Source organism: Enhydra lutris, unplaced genomic scaffold (genome assembly GCF_002288905.1).
Source record: "Enhydra lutris kenyoni isolate GAN:26980312 unplaced genomic scaffold, ASM228890v2 scaffoldscaffold25, whole genome shotgun sequence".
Classification (NCBI taxonomy): domain Eukaryota; kingdom Metazoa; phylum Chordata; class Mammalia; order Carnivora; family Mustelidae; genus Enhydra; species Enhydra lutris.
The window spans coordinates 17,851,813-17,873,575 of record NW_019154109.1 but is presented as its reverse complement, the minus strand read 5'-3'; the positions used below and the strand labels follow the sequence as shown (position 1 = coordinate 17,873,575).

At 41.9% G+C, this 21,763-nt stretch overlaps 1 protein-coding gene and 1 non-coding gene across 2 annotated transcripts in view; one reads left to right on the top strand and one right to left on the bottom strand.

Annotated features, from left to right (window-relative positions):
- The window catches only part of LOC111151119 (usherin), a 680,307-nt gene that overhangs the window by 632,545 nt on the left and 25,999 nt on the right, over positions 1 to 21,763 (top strand). Inside the window, exons 62-63 of the mRNA XM_022508904.1 lie at positions 162 to 1,678; positions 4,648 to 4,969. Of these exons, the coding sequence (XP_022364612.1) occupies positions 162 to 1,678; positions 4,648 to 4,969 (1,839 nt within the window). The remainder of the gene's footprint in view (positions 1 to 161; positions 1,679 to 4,647; positions 4,970 to 21,763) is intronic.
- Positions 6,274 to 6,346, bottom strand: TRNAV-UAC. Its single transcript has one exon. It is a non-coding gene; the product is annotated as a tRNA-Val (tRNA).

Below are 21,763 nucleotides of genomic sequence, written 5' to 3'. Positions count from 1 at the left end.
GAAAAGATCACATTCCCAAAATTAATATCAGAATGTTTCATCTGGATTAGGACCATCAAGATGAGGAATAGGAGGGAGAGAAGGTTAAAAGGGACAAAACAGCTACACCAAGAAATCATATGCTACACATTATTTTCCCTCTGCTTCTGTGCTTCCTGCAGACCTACAACATCTTCAGCGAGGGTATCCTGGAGTACTCTGGCTTGAATCGTCAGTTTCTCTTCCGACGCCTGGTCCCTTTCAGCCTCTACACGCTGACCTTGGAGGCCTGCACCAAGGCGGGCTGTGCACACTCAGTGCCCCAGCCCCTGTGGACAGAGGAAGCCCCTCCCCACTCTCAGTTAGCCCCTACGATCCGGTCTGTGGGGTCCACCAGCATTGAGCTGAGCTGGTCTGAGCCTCTCCACCCACACGGAAAGATAATTCGCTATGAAGTCATTCGCAGGTGCTTCGAGGGAAAAGCTTGGGGAAATCAGACAATCCAGGCCGATGAGAAAATTGTTTTCACAGAATATGATACTGAAAGGAACACATTTATGTATAATGACACTGGTTTGCAGCCATGGACGCAGTGTGAATATAAAATCCACACTTGGAATTCAGCAGGCCATACCTGTAGCTCTTGGCACATAGTAAGGACAATGCAGGCACCTCCAGAAGGTCTCTCTCCACCTGAGGTAGCCTATGTATCTATGAATCCCCCAAAACTACTGATTTCCTGGATCCCCCCCGAACAGTCCAATGGTATTATCCAGTCATACAAACTTCAGAGGAATGGAGTGCTCTATCCTTTCAGCTTTGATGCTGTGACTTTCAATTATACGGACAAAGAGCTGCTTCCGTTTTCTACCTACATTTATGCCCTCATAGCCTGCTCGGCGGGGGGCTGCTCGACCAGCAAACCCACCAGCGTCACAACACCCGAGGCTGCCCCAGCAGGAGTCAGCCCTCCAGCTCTCTGGACTCTCAGCGCTACTCAGATAAATGTATCATGGTCACCACCGTCGGTTCAAAATGGAAAGATCACTAAATATTTGCTTAAATTGGATGGTAAGGAGTACCTTGCTGGGCAGAACCTGTCCCTGCTGGTTTCTGACCTCCAACCTTATACTCAGTATAACTTCTCCCTGGAAGCCTGCACTAACGGAGGTTGCACAGAGAGTGCGCCAAGATCAGCCTGGACCCTGGAGGCCCCACCGCAGGACATGGAGCCTCCAAAATTGCAAGTCACAGGCTCAGAATCCATAGAAATCACCTGGAAACCTCCCAGAAACCCAAACGGCCAGATCAGAAGTTATGAACTTAGACGGGATGGCACCATTGTCTATACTGGCCTGGAAACCCGCTACCACGATTTCATTCTCATCCCAGGCGTGGAGTATGGCTACACAGTGACTGCCAACAACAGCCAAGGGGGTGTTTTGAGTCCACTTGTCAAAGACAGAACCAGCCCCTCAGCACCTTCAGGGGTAGAACCTCCAAAACTGAAGGCCAAGGGCCCACAAGAGATTTTAGTGAACTGGGATGCTCCGGTGAGGACAAATGGCGATATTGTCAATTACACCCTCTTTATCCGAGAGCTGTTTGCAAAAGAAACAAAAACCATACACATCAATACAAGTCATACTTCTTTTGACACACAGTCACTCCTAGTAGACCAGCTGAAGCCATTTCACAGGTAAGTGGCCAACTCAGATTCGCTAAGAATAAGCCACTGTGAGCCCTCAGTCTGTTCAAATGAAAACTCTAGAAGCAAGATGGGGGATGTCTCCAACCCCCAACCACTTAACCATTGACAGTGGACTGAACACGTCCTCATCCTGTCCAAACTTGCTTGCGTAACTCCTAGAGAGCAAAATTCTCACAGGTGACAGCCTGAAAGTCAGTTTTTCAGAAATGTTTGCAGTTCACCACAATGTCGGGAACACGTTGCAGAGATGGGCCCCTTCCCTGAGTCCAGTCCCTCCTGAAAACATCCAGGCCCCTGGACAGTTGTGAGAACCCGGATGGTGTCATCTGATCCAGGCATTGAAGAAAAGTAGGTATTATAGTAAAGAGGAAGAAAGTACCAGTAAGAGCTCTTACTAGCCAGAGTTGGACCGACCCAAATTTTGTTTGGGGGAGAGCCTGCTTACTGAATCCTGCACTTCCTGCAGGGATAATAAGACTCATCCGACTCTGTTTCCCCAACCCCTTGGGATTCCCCCAGCTCTGATCTCATGACTTTCCAGGATGGTGCCGATTTGCTACCTCCTGTTTCTCAATGGTCCCCTTGGGGCTCTCTGACGTGCATGGGTGTGTGCTGCTCTCCCTAAGAAGGAATCTTACTACTGGCCCTTTTCCTCTAGCTTGAAGAATTACTTGGCATTTTTCCCTATCACATTTTAAGTAACTTACATCCCCAGCGAGAAGAGTAATAAAAGACATTTTATGCTTAAAATTTAGTAAAATGAACAGAACCACTTAAAAAAAATTAAAGGCTGAAAGAGTGTTGATTTCCAACCACCACTGGTAAAATTCAGCTATTATTGTAATCTACTGATGTGTAGATTGGATCCCTCCTATAATTATCTCTGATATATAGTGTTGTTTAAATGAAACATTCAGGGCGCCTGGGTGGCTCAGTGGGTTGGGGCCTCTGCCTTCGGCTCAGGTCATGGTCCCAGAGTCCTGGGATCGAGGCCCGCATCGGGCTCTCTGCTCAGCGGGGAGCCTGCTTCCTCCTCTCTCTCCGACTGCCTCTCTGCCTACTTGTGATCTATCTCTCTGTCAAATAAATAAATAAAATCTTTAAAAAAAAAAATAAAAAAAAATAAATGAAACATTCATGGTCTTATGAATCTACTCATGACAATTATTTAAGGTCGCATTAAATATTAAACAATAATTAAAACTTCCGCAGGTATCTTTCATAGCTAATCCACATACCGTGTGAGTTGCCTTTTATCTTACTCTGATTTGGGGCATTAAAACAAAGACCCAGGTTAGCTGCAGAGCTGTGCATTTTATACTGGCTTCCTCTTTACCTGACTGGTACTTGCAAATTTGAAAAAATCGTATCAGCTTGCTCCCCTTTGAAACTCTTAGCCAAAAAGGTTTCTAAATAAAAAGGTTTCCAGGTGTGAAAGAAGCACTTTTCACAGGCTGGGGTGGGGGGGATTTGATCATCTGATAAACCTAACAATGATACTTAAGGTGACAAGAGATGTCTCTGCACTCTCCATTCTCATTTAAGAGATAAGTGACATTCATGACTTGAAACAACACATCACTTCTATATGAAGCTGGGGTTCATGTAGTTTGGGGTTTTTCTAGCAGCTTAATGCTTACCGAATACTGCAAATTAGTGTGTCCTCCTGGGGGTAACTCCAGAAGGTCAGTAGGAAGGAGGAGCATGGGAATACTCAAGTAGCAAAAGGAATGTGAACCAGAATTTTAAAACTACCACAGATAATCCAGAAAACAAATAATCTATGTATGGAAAATTGAAATGGACTTCCCAGAGTTGGTTAGGAGTCAGTGCCGTAACACACGGATGCACCGATGCACCCGTAAACCAGTAGTCCCATCACAGCGGAGATGAGCAGCGGAGGAGCAGACAGGAGGGAGAAGCAGAAAAGGGGAAAGATGCCACAAAGGAAGAGAGACGTGTAATTAAGAAGGGGAGGGGGGAAAAAGAAGAGGACATGGGGAATAGAAAGAAAGCAAGGAAGAGAACAGAAAGCAGCACTAAGAGGGAAAGCAGCAAAGAGAGGAGGAAAAGCTGGAACCCAAAGAAGTAAAGATAGAAAAAAAAGTGGCTGCAGCTGGAGGGAAGATCAAGGTGTCATAAAATCAGTGGGGCCTGGGTGCAGAGGGAATAAAGCACTTACGTGTTGCTGTAGGCACTTAATACTAACAAAAGCCCCTCTTGTTGGAAAGGATAAGTCCCAGCTATGTAAATAGACCTTTCCAGGTGGCAGGAGACCAACTATGAGGCAAAACATAATTGATTGGTTGAGTTTAACTGGGTGGTGATAAGGTGTCTCCATGATTGATAATCTAGCTTGTAGCTGGGTTAACTTTGGCCCCAAAAGGTCTTTGTGTGGTGTAAGAGAGCCTGTTTTAAGATGTCAGGTATCAGGTGAGGGGATTTATTACCACGGAAACCTTAAGTCCATGATGTTCCTTCATGACCTGGAAACATTCCTGGGGAATCATTTAGCTCCGGCTGCAGAGATAGAAAGAGCCCAGGGCTACGGAGAACTGGTTCATGCCCCGCAAAGGTCTACATTCTTCATCATTGTGTTAAGTAATTCTGCAGAATACCAGAATTTTTTATGTTGGAGAGAACCTTGAAAGTGAATGTATTCCTTACATTCCTGTTACAGGGAAGAATCGTGGCCACCCTTTCCAGACAGTTGAGAATTTTTGTTTTAGTTTGGGAAGCCAGGAGGATTTAACATGTTCGCACTTTTTTATAGAAAGAGGACATCGTTGCTCTTTAAAAGGATGAGCTGTAGATAAGAATAAATGTAAATGGATTTGTCTTTTTTCTTTTCAGCAAATGGTCTTTTTTTTTTTTTTTTTCCTGAGAAACAGTCTTGTATTCCTCCCTTGAAAACCTGTTTTGCTGATAATGGGTAATTTCGCCCTTGTGTCCTGAAGGTATGAAGTTCGAATTCAAGCCTGCACCATGCTGGGGTGTGCTTCAAGTGACTGGGCGTCCCTACAGACCCCTGAGGTTGCGCCTCTGATGCAGCTCCCGCCACATCTAGACGTACAGATGGCTCCAGGGGGGTTCCAGCCCACAGTCGCCCTTTCGTGGACGGGACCACTTCAGCCAAATGGAAAAGTTTTATATTATGAGCTATACAGAAGACAAAGAACAACTCAACCTGGGAAATCAAACCCGGTGCTCGCCTACAACGGAAGCGCAAGCTCTTTTACGGATTCCGAACTATCGCCTTTCACAGAATATGAGTATCAGGTAAGAAATGTGTATTATCAACTATTCACACTGAGACTGTAGGCACACATCAGCCCCTGCCTGTAAAAATGCCTTACAATTTGAAAAACCACTTAAAGAAACATGGGGCTTAAGGAATTCAATAATATCCTCTAAAATTTTTTAAGCAGTAAATGAGGGAGGAAAGACCATATTCATTTGCCTTCTTCATTTTCTTGGTTCTTGAACCATGGGATACATGCTTGTTATTCCTATGTAAATTTCAGGTGAGGTATTTGCATTCCTTATTAATGAAGTGATTTCTACCATTAAGCATCCCTCCGTCAGTGTTGCCTTGGCAGGAAACACTCCTTGTTAAAAAATCACTTTGAGGGGCGCCTGGGTGGCTCAGTGGGCTAAAGCCTCTGCCTTTGGCTCGGGTCATGATCCCAGAGTCCTGGGATCGAGCCCCACATCGGGCTCTCTGCTCAGCGGGGAGCCTGCTTCCTCCTCTCTCTCTCTCTCTCTGCCTGCCTCTCTGCCTACTTGTGATCTCTGTCAAATAAATAAACAAAAATCTTTGAAAAAAAATCACTTTGAAAATAACTCCTTAATTATACCAAGATAAAATAAAACCCAGTGGCAAGTATCTTCACTCCTGTGCTCAAGAACGATATGGAGTGTTGGAGAAATGTCTACCGGAAAACAACAAACCTGTGCACGGGGATGAAGCATGTTTTGTATGAGAGCAGTCTAAAACATAGGATTTTGCATATGCCTAAAATGCCATGAATTAAGAAAAATATTCTGAGAATATTTTGAAACCCTTAGAGGACTTCTGTTAAGTTTACTTTGTTTTGCTCTCGGAATGTTTTTTTATTTTTCTTATGATAGCAACTCCATTTCTGGGGGCGGGGGAGGGAGAGGAGGGGGGTGATTCCCCCACCCCTTGCTCAGGTCTAGGGGGGAGTGTCAGTCACTGAATGTGTCACGCTTCTCCTAACCGAGGAGTAGGCACAGAAGCCATGCTCTACCCCTCATACTCGCCCCGAGCTTCATCTTCTGCGCAGTGACTCAAAATTTTAAAAAAGACGGAGATGAGAAGTCCTGATAAAAGATCCGTAACCTCAATCCAAAAGATTTCTTACCCCTGCTATTTCAAGGCATGGTTCTTCAACCATTCTCCTAATCCCATGCACTCCCAATAAACTTCCTTTTGCATAAATCAGAACCAGTTCCTCTTGCTTGTAGTCAGAAGCTTGCTGATTGATACAAGCCCTAAGTGCCAAGCACAATGCCAAGTGCAATTTTCTATTTAGTGCACGAGAAAAGGAGTCTCACTCCCATGGTTCCACTGGGGCTCGAACCCAGGACCTTCTGCGTGTAAAGCAGACGTGATAACCACTACACTATGGAACCTCCCCCAAGTGCAATTTTCTAAAAGAGGAAACTGAACCTTGAAAAGCTCACCATAACCAGAAAGAATAAAATCACTAAGTCACCAGAAATATGTTGAGCTGATCGATGAGTGCAGTGATTAGAGATAACATTTTTTAAGTGTTAGAAGAGTATATTTTGGGCCAATAACGTGTGAGACAAATTACCCAAGGAAGTTAGTAAAAATTGAAAATATAAAAAGAACCTTGAATGGTTTAGAGAAATACACAGATATGCATCCATAATCCCTTCTCTCTGTTTCCAAATCTTTAAGTTTTTTCTAGGTTCGGCACAACTCATTTGGCAGCAAAATACAATCTGAACAAACTGGAGACTATAGCATTTATTTATCCCAACTAATGTGACTATTTATGTCTTGCTACAGAAATGGCGTATTTTACTATCAGATCATTCTGAGGATATTACAAAATATACAGTATAGGTATTTTACTACCTTTGTAAAATCTGGTAAAAAAAACGAAATTATTTAAAAACACATCAGGCCCCAAGGGTTTAGGGAAAATATGTGATTTTTATCATAAACAAACAAAATGCCTATTGATACCACAGTTGGAAACAAAATAATATTAGAAACAGCCAGAATCTATGTAGCAGGCCACACTTTTGTTCTTTTCTCTTCATCTTTACTTAAAAAGTGTCAAATTATCAAAGATTCCTCTATTCTCAGTGATCTATTCTCCCTTATGAATAAAAGCACATCTTTGTGGCAGAGCAGAATGGAATCAGCAAGTAATCTTTGGCTTCTAATTAGATGAAACTAAATGACCCATAGATCCTGAAAGCAAACCAGCGGTTATAGCTTCTTTGGCGTTATGTCGTGCCATTGGGTTCAGTAACTGGCAGATGATCCATAGAAGTCTTATGCCAGTTTTCTAAGGCATGATAAACCTCACCCACCTGTCTTAGCTCTAGTGCATTCTCTTACCCGGAGCTAAGGACAAGCAGGAACCCAGGGACCCCCAGTTCAGAGGAGAGTAGACCTCAGCCAGTTCTCTTTCTTCTGTAACTCCGTCAGCTCTGGGTCATGCTTCTCCTCCAAACTCGTTCCCCCCGATGGAGTATTTAATGGTTTTTCCATAACAAACTGACCTCAGATTTGCACTTATTAGCTAATCCTACCTTGTTACAAAATAAGAAGCCAGAGGGTAAAGTCTAGCCTATCTGCCCGAAGCCTGGTTCTTACAGGAAATATTTTGAGAAGTATAGAATAAATGCTGAAATAAATGAACTAAAATATCAGATGTATTTAGCCTGTGTAACTGCGGAGTCTATATAGACCCTGACTAATCTTACAGAAGCCATTTAGGAAGTAATGTACTAAAAGAATTGATTTCCCTTTTACAAAAGAACGTTTTGCCATTGAGATGAATTTGCATTGCTCTCAAAGCTGTATGAGGGTACTTCATCGGCAAGCTGCCTTTCAGAAAATGCCTTCATGGTCCTAGAGGCATTGGTTCACCCAACATCTGTCAATGATTTGACCCTTCTGCAGAGGATTGTATTTTTTAGGTAACTTATATTTCTGGGAATCAAACCAGAGAACTGGAAAACTGCCCAGAGGTATGGACCTGTTAATCAAAAAAGTGGCGATGATCTGTAGTTGGGTAGGTGGTCTTTCATGTGGTGTGCCCCGAAGGTGTCAGACACTGCTGTCCACCACGCTCTTACATGACCCTATACCTCTATCCTCATTTCTGGTTTGGAGCTAAGTCATCGAAGACAGCTGCCAAAATTTATAATGTGGGAAAACCAAGACAGCACTTCTAGTGTAAGTTCACCCATCACTTGACAGATGGAGCTCTGGGCGTGATAGAGCTTTGGGAGAAAAGCTACAGAGTAGATGAGTTCTGACAGACAGAAGGGACAGGAACTATATGGAGAAAGGGATTCTTACTGAACAAAAGGGGAATCCTTTACTCCAGGAGACCTTGGAGGGTAAAGTCCAGCCAGTGTCACTTATCTGACAACAGGTCATAGAACCAGCTTGGTAACTGTCACGTTTGAAAGTGGACAAAAGCCATGTGATATTATAGGCATCTTCTAAGTTTTCAATAATTCCTCAACATTGAACATCTTAAATGTACTGGCTCCGAGTGTTTCAAGTACAAGAGCAGGTTCAAAGTGCAGATTCCAAAGGGTGAGGGTGCGGATTCCCAGCAATCTATATTTTCAACAAGCAGCTTTGATGATCCACAGCCCTTTTTTTTTCCCTTCTTTTGAGAAATACTGCTGCAGAGGATACAGCATTGTTGCTCTGTGACTTAAGCCAGATTTTCAGGTGGTGATTTCCTAATTCAGTGGCTCTCAGCCCTGGCTGAACATTAGAATCACCCGGGGAACTTTAACCACATTCCCTATGCTCTGGCCCCAGCCCCCTGTAGTTCTGATTCTGAGATGGGTCCAGGGATCAGTGCGTTTCAAAAGGTCCCCAGGTGATTCTAATGTGCAGCCAGGGCTGAGAATCACAGTCCTAAACCTTCATAAAACGATTGCCTAAATAAGTGAACCCAGGTCCCCACTAGCGCCTAATTTACATGCTGATAATTGATGACCAACCTATTTACCTTGCTCTACCCATGACTTCCCGAAACAAGAGTCCTATTGTTTTAGTATGAAACTGAAGGGGGGGCAGAATATATTATCTGCAAAGTTCATGTCTCAGTTATTCAAGTAATTTCTTTTACTCTTCCTCATGGATTTTGTCTGATTTCTGATGGCATTTTCTTTTGCTTTGTTTCTCACTTGGGAGACCTGGCCTTTTGTAGTAAAAGTTGTAACGTTCTCCACCACTTAGAATGGGATTTTTCTAATTGGATTCGTTTCGACACAGCTTCCAGAGATTCTGAAGGATCAGCTTTAATAAGAACAGTAAGATCTAAAATAGAAATTGTAGAAATTTGGATGTGCCTTTTTGTGTTTCACGGGATGGATGTGGTGTCTTTGCAGAAGCACACGCTACGAGTCTCATTAGAGAACAAGCATTCTCAGTGATTTTCAAACACAATTTGGTTTACCAAAACCGAATCCTCAAAAACACTGTCAGTGCATGATTCACACATAAATGAGATGCATTTTTACAAAACTACGAAATGAATTTTACCAAAATTCTTCAGCGCACAGATCTTTCCCTTTACCTGGAGATTACAGGCTTCCTGTTCAACAGAATAGTTACAAAATCCAATGTGATACTTTCCATAGACAATACTCGTTTCTATCCTCAATGCTTTCAAAATCGGGCTGTACTCATCTATAAGGTGTAAACCTCCGAATTCTGTGTGGGGAAGTCCTTAATTGTTCAGCACGAAAATAAGACGACGGTCTCTGCACAGCCTTGGGAGAGGGGCCTGGATGTGAGTCTGCTCCATAAGCAGCTTCAGTTTTTACCTGCAGGGAGGGAGCTGCAGCTGATGCGTGGCTCCCAGTAATCGTGCATTCATATTCATACTCTCGCTTAAGGCAATGACTCACCGCGGATTTGCTAGGGCCTGCCATGGCTCCCCCTTTCACCGGATCATGCTGTCAGTGACTTAATTAGTTTTCCTGAAAATTCCCCCACTTTGACAGCTTTTTGCAATAAGCACCCACGCTCACGCGATCTCCGAAGACTGGAAGGCTTCCAGGGCCTCGTAACTGGGTGACTGAGAAGTGACAGGTCAGCCTCAGAGGAAACCCTATGACTCATTACGTGTGGGGCTGATCTCGGGGCTGGTGCTGCGGGAGGCCACACAGGATGGCAGCTGCCCGCTGCTTTCTAACACAATTTCAGGCTCCAAAAGAGGATGGAAGGGAGGGCTGAGAAGGAGACAGACGAGGGGACGGATCCTCACCGTTCTTGCCAAAAACATCCTTGTGAGGATTGCAGGAGGGGCTGTTGGGGACTTCTCTGTGCACCCCACAAACTGTGGGTGACGAGCTGGAAGAGAGGAGAAAGGACAGCAGCTTTGAGTCCTTCTCTCACTATGTATGGATCCTTGAGCAAAACAACCTCTCTCAGTGGTTTCTCCCTGTGTTTAAATGGAAGCTCTCCCCAGTTCTGAATTCTAGGAGCCTCCGTGGGGGTGATCTACAACCATACACTGTAGAAAATTCTCATCAAACTTCAGCTTCTCTTCATTGAATCTGTAATTTATAAAACCTGGCAGAATGCATTCTGATCCTAAGTAATTTGATTTTCTGATCGTGTTTAGCTTTAACTGGTATCAAAGCAAGTGAGTATATGAGACCAGCTTCAGACAATCAATAGTTGTATGGTTCTCTACCTCCAAAATGGATACGTGGAAATATCAGTAGTGGTGTTTCCTAATGAAACCCAATTTATTTATTAACTAATAAATGTATTTAATAAAGTACATATATAATAAAATATAAATGTCAACAAATAACATTTTTTTGCTTACTGCATGTAAGAGTCCCATTTGGGTTCTTGAGAAAACGTACATCATCAGTAAGGTATCGTGATTATTTTTACTGCAAGTGATAGAAAGCCAACTTAAACCGAAAGGAAATGTTTCTGCTCACCTACTGGGAAAGGGACAGAAGATATTTTTTTTTTCCTTAAAGATTTTACTTATTTATTTGACAGACAGAGATCACAAGTAGGCAGAGACAGGCAGAGAGAGGAGGAAGCAGGCTCCCTGCGGAGGAGAGAACCCGATGTAGGGCTCCATCCGAGGACTGGGATCATGACCTGAGCCAAAGGCAGAGGCTTTAACCCACTGAACCACCCAGGCGCCCCAGGACAGAAGACATTCTTTGAAACCAAGGAAAAGTTTCAAACTCCAAGCCTCCGCAGGAGCCTTAAGTGTAGGACTCAAAGCTGTCAGATTTATTCTTTCTCTCCTTCCTCCATCTTGGATTGTCCCCATTTGGCTTCATTCCCCACCAGACCCTCTCTGGACACTGGAGACATTCACTCCTGACACTACCTGATCAAACCTTCTCAGTGCCTTGGATTCCTTGTCTTTGAAGTGTGGATTGCAGCACATTGAACTCGCGGGCTTGCTTTGAGACTGAATGAGTTGATACGTAAATATACTTCGGCCAATGCCTCACACGTATGAACTACTCACCCGGTGCAAGTATGATAGGTATTATATTATTATTCTGACCCTCCCACCTCCAAGTGGAAAGAGGACTTCTCTCTCTCTCAGTATTTGTAAGTCAACCAAGAGCCAGACTCTCACAAACCAACTAACACCTTATAGTCCTGTGACCAAGAGAATGGAGGACTTGGATCAAATAGGCCTGGTCATAGCCCCCCACCTCCCCCACCCCCGTCCCACAGCCGAGATTTTGTGAATATGTGGGAAACACTGTCATCCAGAAACAAGAGCTGCCCCGGCACATGACGCACACCAACCAGGCTACTATGAAATAGTCACAATTCCTGGGCTCTTTCCCCTTAGATACTTATAGCCAGCAGAGGAAACTGAGTGACAGATCACACAGCTTGGCCAAGGCACTTAATTTCTCATAGCCTCACTTTAAAAAAGAAAAAAAAAAAAATGGGTGTGGTAAGAGAACTGAGAGATCTTCTATGTCTAGCTGGATGCCTGCTGCATAGTAGGGCCACCTCCCCCCTCTACCCTCATCCCCTACTATATTTAAAAAAAAAAAAAAAATGGAGGTACTTTCTTCTAAGACAGAAAAGAGCCAGGCTAAGAAAACTCTTATGTCTCTATCAATGAGTCACTAATATAATGCTAGAAAGCAAGAGCTCAGTTGGTTCTGAAGGTGTGAGGCCCCTTCAGTCAGGTGGTCCAATCTTCTGTGTCCTTGCCATTTCTCTTCTCAGGACAAAAATATCTTGCCCACATACCCATGACTAAGATTCCTTCTAACTCTGAGTCTACACTTTTATGACTATCTACTCAATTCAGATGGCTTGTTTTCTGTTTCTATCACCTTTATCCCATCCTGTTCCTAAGTGTTTTCTGTGCCACTTTTAGAGAAAATGTATTAAGCATGTTTTCTGTTTGGTTTTGGACTTGCATTTAATTAGGTATTAATCTCGCTAACGTATTTCTGACCAGCATGGAAGCTTTTGTTTGGTTAGTCTCTCCCACAAGAACTAAGCTGCTCCCACCCCCAACTCCCACAGCTCAAGGTATTAAATGATTTATTGATATTGTCTGTCTCAAACAGTGCATTTGTTCTAAAACTTTAAAGCCAAAGTGCTACCGCTTAGACTAAAGGCCATCAGGACAGTTCCATGAATAGAAATCAGAATTCTGCCACCAGAACAGGGACGGTGTCTTTTTTTGCCACCAGGTTTTTTGTTCCAACAGTAGATCATTTCTACCTACGTGTATGTGTGCACACTCAGGAGCATGCCCTAGTTCACATGTGTGCATTTCTTTTCATTCTTTTTCTCTCTCATGGCATCCCTTAGGATTCATTCTTCAGCTGCAGTTGTTGGCAATCTTTACATTGCCTTTGAGACAAGTCGTTCATCTGACGATGCCTTGATTGTCACCCTCACACTGATGCAACCCAAATTCATATTTCACTGAAGTCAATATTGATCCTCCTATCTTTGTGTTGGAAGCTTGTTTTCTGGATATAAAATATTAAATGCAACCAAATTTTCTCCGACTGAAGGGAGATAATATGTAATTCCAACCTGCCCTCATGGTTCTCCACCAACAGTGAGATGACCATGGAAATCAGGGCTCCCCCAAATCATCTGATTCGGTCCTGTAAAAACATCCAGGAATGGATAAAACATGTTTTATTTATTTCCCTTTATCCTAGTACTTGAATACTAAATAACTTATTATTAAGCACCCACCATGTTCAAAGTGTATGCCTAGTTACGAGGATTGGACCAGGAGGCTAAAAACCATGAACTCTATTCCTTGGGGGATTAAAGTTTAGTTCATAAGATAAACACATCCATAAATAATATATCCATAAAAATACAGGGATGGTAGTATAAGCTATGATGAAAGATATTTGAAATATCCAAGTGATGTTGCAGCAGAAAGAGAGAGGAACAGAGAATGCCTTATCTTCAAGGACAGCATGATTTCCTCTCTGCACTCTCATAGCCCCTCTCATTCCACTCTCTGGCCAGACGGGCTTGAGCGGCACAGGTGGTGCTTGACTGAAATCATTCCATGCAGACATGAGGAGACACTATTCCTCTATTTCTTCAGTTTCACAAAATCATTTCCAATCTCTCCATGCTTATGATCCAATTCCAATCTCAGCCCACCCATTGTTATTGGGGCCTGTGTAAGGTTTGGAAATGTTCTCCCTGGTGTCAGGATCTCAGCAGGAAACAGATGGCATCCTCAAAGGGGCCTCTGAAGAGAATTAAATGAAAAGGCTATTTATGGAGGCATGGGCAGAATTAAGAGAATCAACAAGGGAGGTTAAAGTACCCAGGGCCCAGCAATAGCCAGAAGCTATTACCTTCTAGGCCTAAAGGGGAAGAAGCTGTTCCTGGAACCCAGCAAATGCTACTGCCACTAAAGAGGGGCTGTGCCCATAGAGAAAGAATGCAGTCTTGACAAACTGGGGTGCCGAAGAGAGGGATCAGGAGGCATTAAAAAACTGAACTCTCTCCTTCCCTTGATCAAATCCAGCTGGAGAAAAGCCACAGGGAGGAGAAGATCCCTAAGGCAGCCTTCAGAGTCATTTCCCAGTGCACAGAGCAGGGCAGAGGATGGATCTGGAGGCAAAGGGAGCATACCCGGCATACCCTCCGAACCTCAGATTGGTGCTGCTTCTCACTCAGTATGTGACAAAGAATCCTTTCCAGGCTAGATCACCTGGAAAGCTTTGGCTCGCCACTCCATGATTATTGATAATACACTAAGTAAATCTGAAAGCTTAAAGAGGATTGCCCTTAAGTACTTACTGATGGTATATTTCCATTACATTCTAAACAAATGTCTTGGTCTACATGAAGCAATTGAATCTACACGTGGAAACAAAAACGTTAAAATGCTTAAGTAAATCACATGCCTTCAATTGACATCTTTAAGGAGATAGTTGAGACTCTCTCTTGTGAATTGATTTATCTATCTGCTGATGGATCTGATCTCACTAAGAAGCCTAAACGCATCTTGGAGACTGCAGTTCTCTCCTTGATGCCGACGGCATGTTTGTAATGGGAACCGGAGGTAAAATTCTTTTCTCTGAAGAATCCAGTGAATTGCTCCAATGTTTCCTTTCGTTCAGATTTCGGGTTGCATTTGAGAAATTTTCATTAATAATAAGGGAAAGTAGAGAATGCCATCCAAGATTCAAATGTTGATGTAGAAACAATATTTTTCAAAAGTCAAGTGTATATTTGCTCTGACGCTCAAAATTTTAGAGCAGAGAAGTACCTGGAGAAAGACACACAGAGGTGTGGCCTAAACTCGAAATGCGGTGAAGGGTCTTCCAGTCTATGGTTGATCTACAGCAGCCCCACGGGACCCAGCAGTGGGTTGCAGAATTGCTACTTAGTCCCACTTTCTCTTCCAAGCAGTCAAGTCACTCTCTCCTAACTTTTCACATGAATAATATAATAACAGTTACTATTTTTTTGTGCTCACTATGTGATATGTTAAGAGCTTTACATATATTAACTCATAACAACCATTTGAGATAAAGACTATTGCTAGTAATAACATTTAGAAATATGATGCATGGCAAGATTTGCAAGATTGTTAACACGCCCCGGGATACAGCTGGTGAGTGGAAGAGCTTGACTTTGAAGCTGAGAATAAGGTTCCAAAGGCTGTGTCCTTAAACCCACCCCATCGTTGCTCCAAATGGTATTTATATACAGCTCAGGGGCTTTCAAAATCTTGATAAGATATTTAGAGGGGAGAGGGTGGTGGGAATGGGTTAGTCCGGTGGTGGGTATTAAGGAGGGCACATATTGCTTGGAGCTCTGGGTGTTACATGCAAACAATGAATCATGGAACACTACATCAAAAACTAATGACGTACTATATGGTGAATAACATAACATAATTAAAAAAAAGATATTTATAAATGTATTTATCCACCAATCCATTCCTTGGAAACTTATAGAGATGTTCTTACACAAAAACCTCAGTATAGTCCTGTGACATAGGTTTTCTTATTCCCTCTATATGATCAGGAGCCTGAATGACTGTGCAAGTCACCCAAGAAGTAGCAGAATCAGAGCTCAGACCCAAGCCCAGTAATTGTTCTGCTGAACCGCAGCTTCTTCAGGTCACCCCCAGCAGGGGCATGAATCCTGACCCGGCAAAGGTAAACTGACTCAGAATTTAATCCGGGCTCCAGGATTCACTGGCTCTGTAGTCTCAGCAAGTGATTTAAACCCTCTAAGCCTTCGTTTCTTTACCCATAAAACTGGGCTGAAAAGTCAGACCTCACTAGGGTGGCTGTAACCTTTAAGTTAATTTAAAGGCCAAGGTATTGTCACTCACATATAAAGTTAAAATCTAATAGATAAATTCATGAAAACTAATCGATATCCAGTTATTTCTGTAAAACACACATCAGATGAAGTCAGTTCCCTGCTGGGAACCTTCCCTTGGCTTCCCATGAAATGCAAACTCTTCTCTGGTTCAACAGGGACTTTCCCTTGTCTGGGTCTGTTCTCATCTGATCACTCTTGGGCCCTTCCTCGCCACGCCTGGCCACACTAGCCTTCCTGAGAACACAGCCTCAAGGACTTTCCACTTGCTCTTCTTTCGCCCAGAATATTTCCCCTCTAGTTCTTCACATGGTGGCCTCCTTCTCGCCCTTAGCATTCCAGCGTGATTATCATCTCCTGAGAGAACATCCTGGGTAATTCAACCATTCTCTGCTCTGCTGCTATATCCTGTATGGTTTAAACTAGCAGTTGTTACCTTTCTAACACATGTTACCCATTCGTTTTGTGCTTGTTTATTTACTGCCTCTCCCCACCCAGGTGTTAACTCCAGCCTTGTTCACTGCTGTCTCCTTAACTCCTAGAACAGTGTCTGGCACATGGGATGGTTCAGTCAATATCTATTGGATTAATGGATGATTAAATAACCTCACCTAGTTAGCTGTACTGTTACTTCCGAAAATGTTAATCATAATCGGTGACTGTGATCCTAGCTTACTCTAGCAACTTACTGTGGAGAATATATGTGTGTCCAGTGTTACATTGGTAGGGTATGGCTATTATTTTAGTTAATATAATGGACTGTCACTACCTTTACATGTCTGGAGCAGTATGGAAAGTATGTGTATAATGTTTGCTTCTGTGTAACATGCCATAGTGTTTAAACATGGTAAATGTGAGCAGGAATGGACACCATGATGTTTGTGGTAATTCCCACCATCTCACTTTGAGGCTGCTCTGTGAAGAAACAGCCAGTCCCTGTAGGGTTCTACGACAGTCCCAGAGCGGGAAGTCAAACACTAGGAAGAGATGCCCAGGTCTTCCCTCAATGACCTTATGTAGAAACAGTTCAGAGTTTGGGCTTTTACATCACGTACCTGTACTGGAAATCTAGCCCTACCACTTCCAAGTTGCAGAAATTTCTCTGTGCCTATTTCCTCATGCAAACCAGTGACAATATAATGCCAACTCAGTTGGATTGTTGGGAGGATGAAATAAATTAGTACATATAATACACTTATAAAAGTGCAAGTGCTCAGTGAACCCATTAACTACTTTTATGTATCATCCATGAGAGCTGGATGGAACTGGGTTCCCATTTTCTCACAAGGAGAACAGATAGAGGCAATAAAAAGTAGTACGTGATAAATTCCAAATTCTCATTATTATCACTAAAATCAAATTGAGGCTAATTTTAGGATTTCCCACTAACACTGAAGCCTGTTTTCCCTCCCTCATATTCATATATATTGAGTGACTCCAAAGACCAAGGCAGTGTGCTAAGCCCAAGTGACAGAAGACACCATTTCTAGCAAGGAATGTGTCGTAGAATTTCTTCAGTAGCTTCACATCTCTGAATTTCAAAAGTACCAGTAGAAAGGAAGGCAATGTCTTATTGTACCCTTCTTCCCCAGGGTCCCAGAACTCAATTAAAATCATGTTCCATCTTGTCTGATCCAAAGTGTTTCAGATGAAAGGAACCTGGAATGCAGGGACTATATCTGTAGAAGTAGAACTATAATATATCCAGTAAAGTGTCATGCAAACAGAGATGCTGAAAAAGTCCATTTGATGATGAAAGAAAATCAGACAGATAGAGAGTTAAATAGACAGCTACACAGAGCTTTTCAGCAAGCTAGTCCTTTATGACTATAGCCTATAGGACCTCTCATGAAATAAAATAATCTTGCAATCATGTAATTTCAGATTTATGGCCTTCTCTTTTTAGCTATGAGTCTCTGTAACCACAGTTCTGGCAAAGCCCGTTTTGGCATATTGCTATTCAAACATATTCGAAACCCACGATAGGCTACCCTTTAAAAAGGCATTAGTCTAAGTGCCATGGGAAAAAATACTGCAAGGTTGTAGATGAATTGATATGATTTCCTTGATTGTATCTTTTTATTTATGAGGCATAATTTATGAGCACTGGAGAACAAACTGCAATGAGTGATGACTAACTACAACCAAAGTCATAAATCAGGAGCAGTGAAAGAAGTGGTGATTTTGATCGAATCTATTGAATTAGCTGTTGGCCTTAGCCAATACAGGTATTGGAAAGACCTTTTTAATATCTGTTTGTCTCCCTCATGGGAATGTGATAACAATCTCATTACATACCCCTAGGAAATAAATAGTTTAATTGTTTGTCTGTTAACAGGCAACCTATTTACTTTACTTATTAATTACTGGCATATGGACATTCGTGTTGGGTTTTGTTTATTTCCGATGTGTATTGTGACAAAAATATATTCATGTTTTCTAGATTTAGAAAGAATGAAGTTGCTTCCCTAGTGCTATTCAATAAGAATATGTCATCAGGACTGTTGAAATGCTTTGGTGCTATCCAAAATGGTCATTATTCCACAAGGAAGTGTGTTACAGAGTATCACAGAAGTTGCAGAGGATTCAAAAATGCCTCCAAATCTTAATTCTTTGAGAATAACAGTTATAATATAACTCTTCTAATAAGCAGCCTGGAAAAAGAACAAAATCTCAAATTGCTCCAAGGGCAAGAATAGTCACTTACATTAGAAGGCAACAGATTAGAAGTCTTCTGTGAAAGATCACTGGCTGACTTTGGTTATTCCTGTGTCCCATTTTTGTATGGAAAATGAGCATGAATATAAGAAAAAATGGACATCAACTGGATGCTAATAGTGTAGACATCACTGAGCTGTTTCCTGAGCTTTAACAAGACTTGTAGCATGATGATCTCTTAGCCAAAAGAATCATAAAATATTTTTATAACTGAGGAGATTCGTTTATGATACAATAATGGAAAAACACATCAGGAAATCCCTAGAGATTTACATTAAGAATTTCCCTTTGTCGGGGTGCCTGGGTGGCTCAGTGGGTTAAGCCTCTGCCTTCAGCTCAGGTCATGATCCTAGGGTCCTGGGTTCGAGCCCCAATCAGGCTCTCTGCTCAGCAGGGAGCCCGTTTCTCCCCCCTCTCTCTGCCTGCCTCTTGCCTGCTTGTGATCTCTCTCTCTCTCTCTCTGTCAAATAAATAAATAGAATCTTTAAAAAAAAAAAAAGAATTTCTCTTTGCATTAAGACTATACTTGTAAAATATCAGTCCTAAGGAATGTTACTTCAGAAAGCTACAAAGTACCAAAGCTTTGTGTAAGACAAAGCACTGAACTCTACGGCTGAGTGTAGGACTTGGGTTAAAGATAACTAGCCCAGTAACATAAGCACCCAATGAGCTACTGCTCTGGGAAGATTGTGAGATCTATCTCCCTTTCCCCTGTCCTCTGCAGAGTCATGGCTCCTTCTCTGTCTCTTTCACAACAATTATTACAAATATTTCTGTTCACACATTCTTGCTTCCTTCTGGAAGCAAATTAAAAGGAGAAATGTGTTGAGAGGAGTTGGGAGCATTTAGAATAATACGCTGCAAGGGGAAAATGGATCCACCAAGTTTCAGAAATATCAGGATTTCAAGAAAGTCACACCTGGAGTGAACACTAGGTAGCGAATGGTCATTCTACAAAGCTAATGAACTCTGGTTCTCTTTGGAACCATGACCATTGTAATAAAATCTATGATGATTATTGCAGCTGTAACATCTGCAAACAGGTACATGCTTTGTGGTTTTTTGAAGGGGTGAAGGTAATGACAAAAGAAATGCATAGTAAAGCTCTAAACAGCCGTCATCTGATAGAAATTTTAAACGTATAGTGCCAAGATTTCTGTAGCTCATGCGATAGAGAATAGCTTTCTGTGTTTTTCAAACAATCTTGGGCCCAAGAATCACTTGGAAATGTGTTGGAAAGACAGAATCCAAGGTTGTTTTTGCCACGAATTCTGATATAGGTACCTAAAATGATTTTGACGATTGTGGCCAAGGAACACTTTTTGACAAAGGCTCCTCTAATGGAAGATTTCTAGAAGGCAGTTTTAAACAGAGAAGAGACAATTAAACCCGTTTCCACAGCAGTGGGATTTTGGCAGCTTGGTGGCAATTGTCACTAGGTAACCGAAATTTTTTAAGGCAAAGTACAGTCATTAGTCCTGGAAGGGGGCAGGTAATAAATAAAAGAACAATTTCATTTCTTTAATGGACAGTAACATAAAGATGGTAATAGTCACTGTTTAGATTTTTTAAATTAGATTGAAAACAAAAATATAAACAGAAATTAATCTACTGTTTTTCTAGTCGATTATAGAATTTGTGGTTAAATGGATTTAATTGTTTTGTTTTTATCCAAATAGCTCATCTGTGTTTTCTATGACATCTTCTTACATTATAACTCTTGTCATGGTTACCACCCAAACCTTAGAGAAGAGAACACCCCAACTCAGTCAGTCCCAACTTGTTCTTGTTTGTAAATCTCTTCATTGGGAGATTCCTAACTCTTACAGCTACAGTTGTGTGTGTGTGTTTGTGTGTGTGCGTGCGCACACAAGTGTTCACTAAACATAAATAATAAACAGCTTTGGTGAAAACTTTAATCATATGTTTATTATAAAAGAGTAAATATGTTCAGCTGGATACTGTAGGAATAAGGATATTGTGAAATTTAAAAAATGGAGTATCCTTAATTTTTGTCACTTTGATTTGAAATTCATAAACTTTACTTGCTCCCACCCCACCAATATGTCCCATATTTTCTGTGAGCAACCCACACAGAAAAAGCACATTTTTGTTCCCAGTGATCATGACAGGAAATCTTGTGTCACAAACCAGATGGACTGGCTTGTCAGTTAGGTAAAAGGTAAATAAATAGGTGGTAATGGATGGATGGATGGATGGATGGGTGGATGGGTGGATGGGTAGATGGATGGATGGGTGGGTGGATGGTTGGATGGATGGGTGGATAGATTAGATAATGAGAGAAAGAAAGAATAGAGATCGATACAGTAGGCCACTCCATGTTTACAAGACATTCTTTTTTCTTGATTTTTATATTGGCTCATTAAAATAAAAGATCAGGTCATATTACTCAAAATTTCCCATGTAGGATCTCTGCTGCTTCTTTCTCCACCCTATAAAGATGGACTCAAATCTTGGACTCATTGTTTCTCAGTAGAAATCAGAAGCATATCTGTTAGCATTTTTTAAGACTTATTTATTTATTTTAGAGAGAGAGAGAGAGCCCACACAAGTGGGAGGGGCAGAGGGAGAGAGAATTCCAAGCCAACTCCATGCTCGATGTAGAGCCCAACTCAGGACTCAATCTGAGATTGGGACCTGAGCTAAAACCCGAGTGGGATACTCAACCAACTGAGCCACCCAGGGGCCCCTCTGTTAGCACTTTTATTCTGAACCCTGAACTACCATACTTCAGTACCTTGTTTCTTGCTTCACTGAGCATAGACAGAAATCCACACAATTTTAGGGTAAAGGACTTTTTGCCTCAGTAGACGAACAGGATGCCATTGACAGTTTCTTTTTTTACTTTTCTTCTGGCTGTTTGGTATAACAGAAACACTGCCTTGTGGGACAAGTTTTGTGAAATCCATAATTCTTCATTATTTCAGTCAGCTTTCTCTTCATTGTAACTGCTTTCATTTCCAGAGTAGCTCATGTAAATAGGCTGATCCTGCTTTGCATAAACACGTTGATTTATATGAATGCTATTTTGATCTCAAATTGATTGAATACTAAAAAGAAAGACTAAGAAAAAGAGCACTATTTTATGAAGGTCTCCCATCAAAGACAAAAGACACCAAGTCTTACATTTATTCTGAGTTAATGATGGAGAATTTCAAATTGCCTATTTTTATGAATAGAACATTTCGACAGAAATACAGGGAAACACTATAATACTGAGGCTCAAGTGTTTTAAA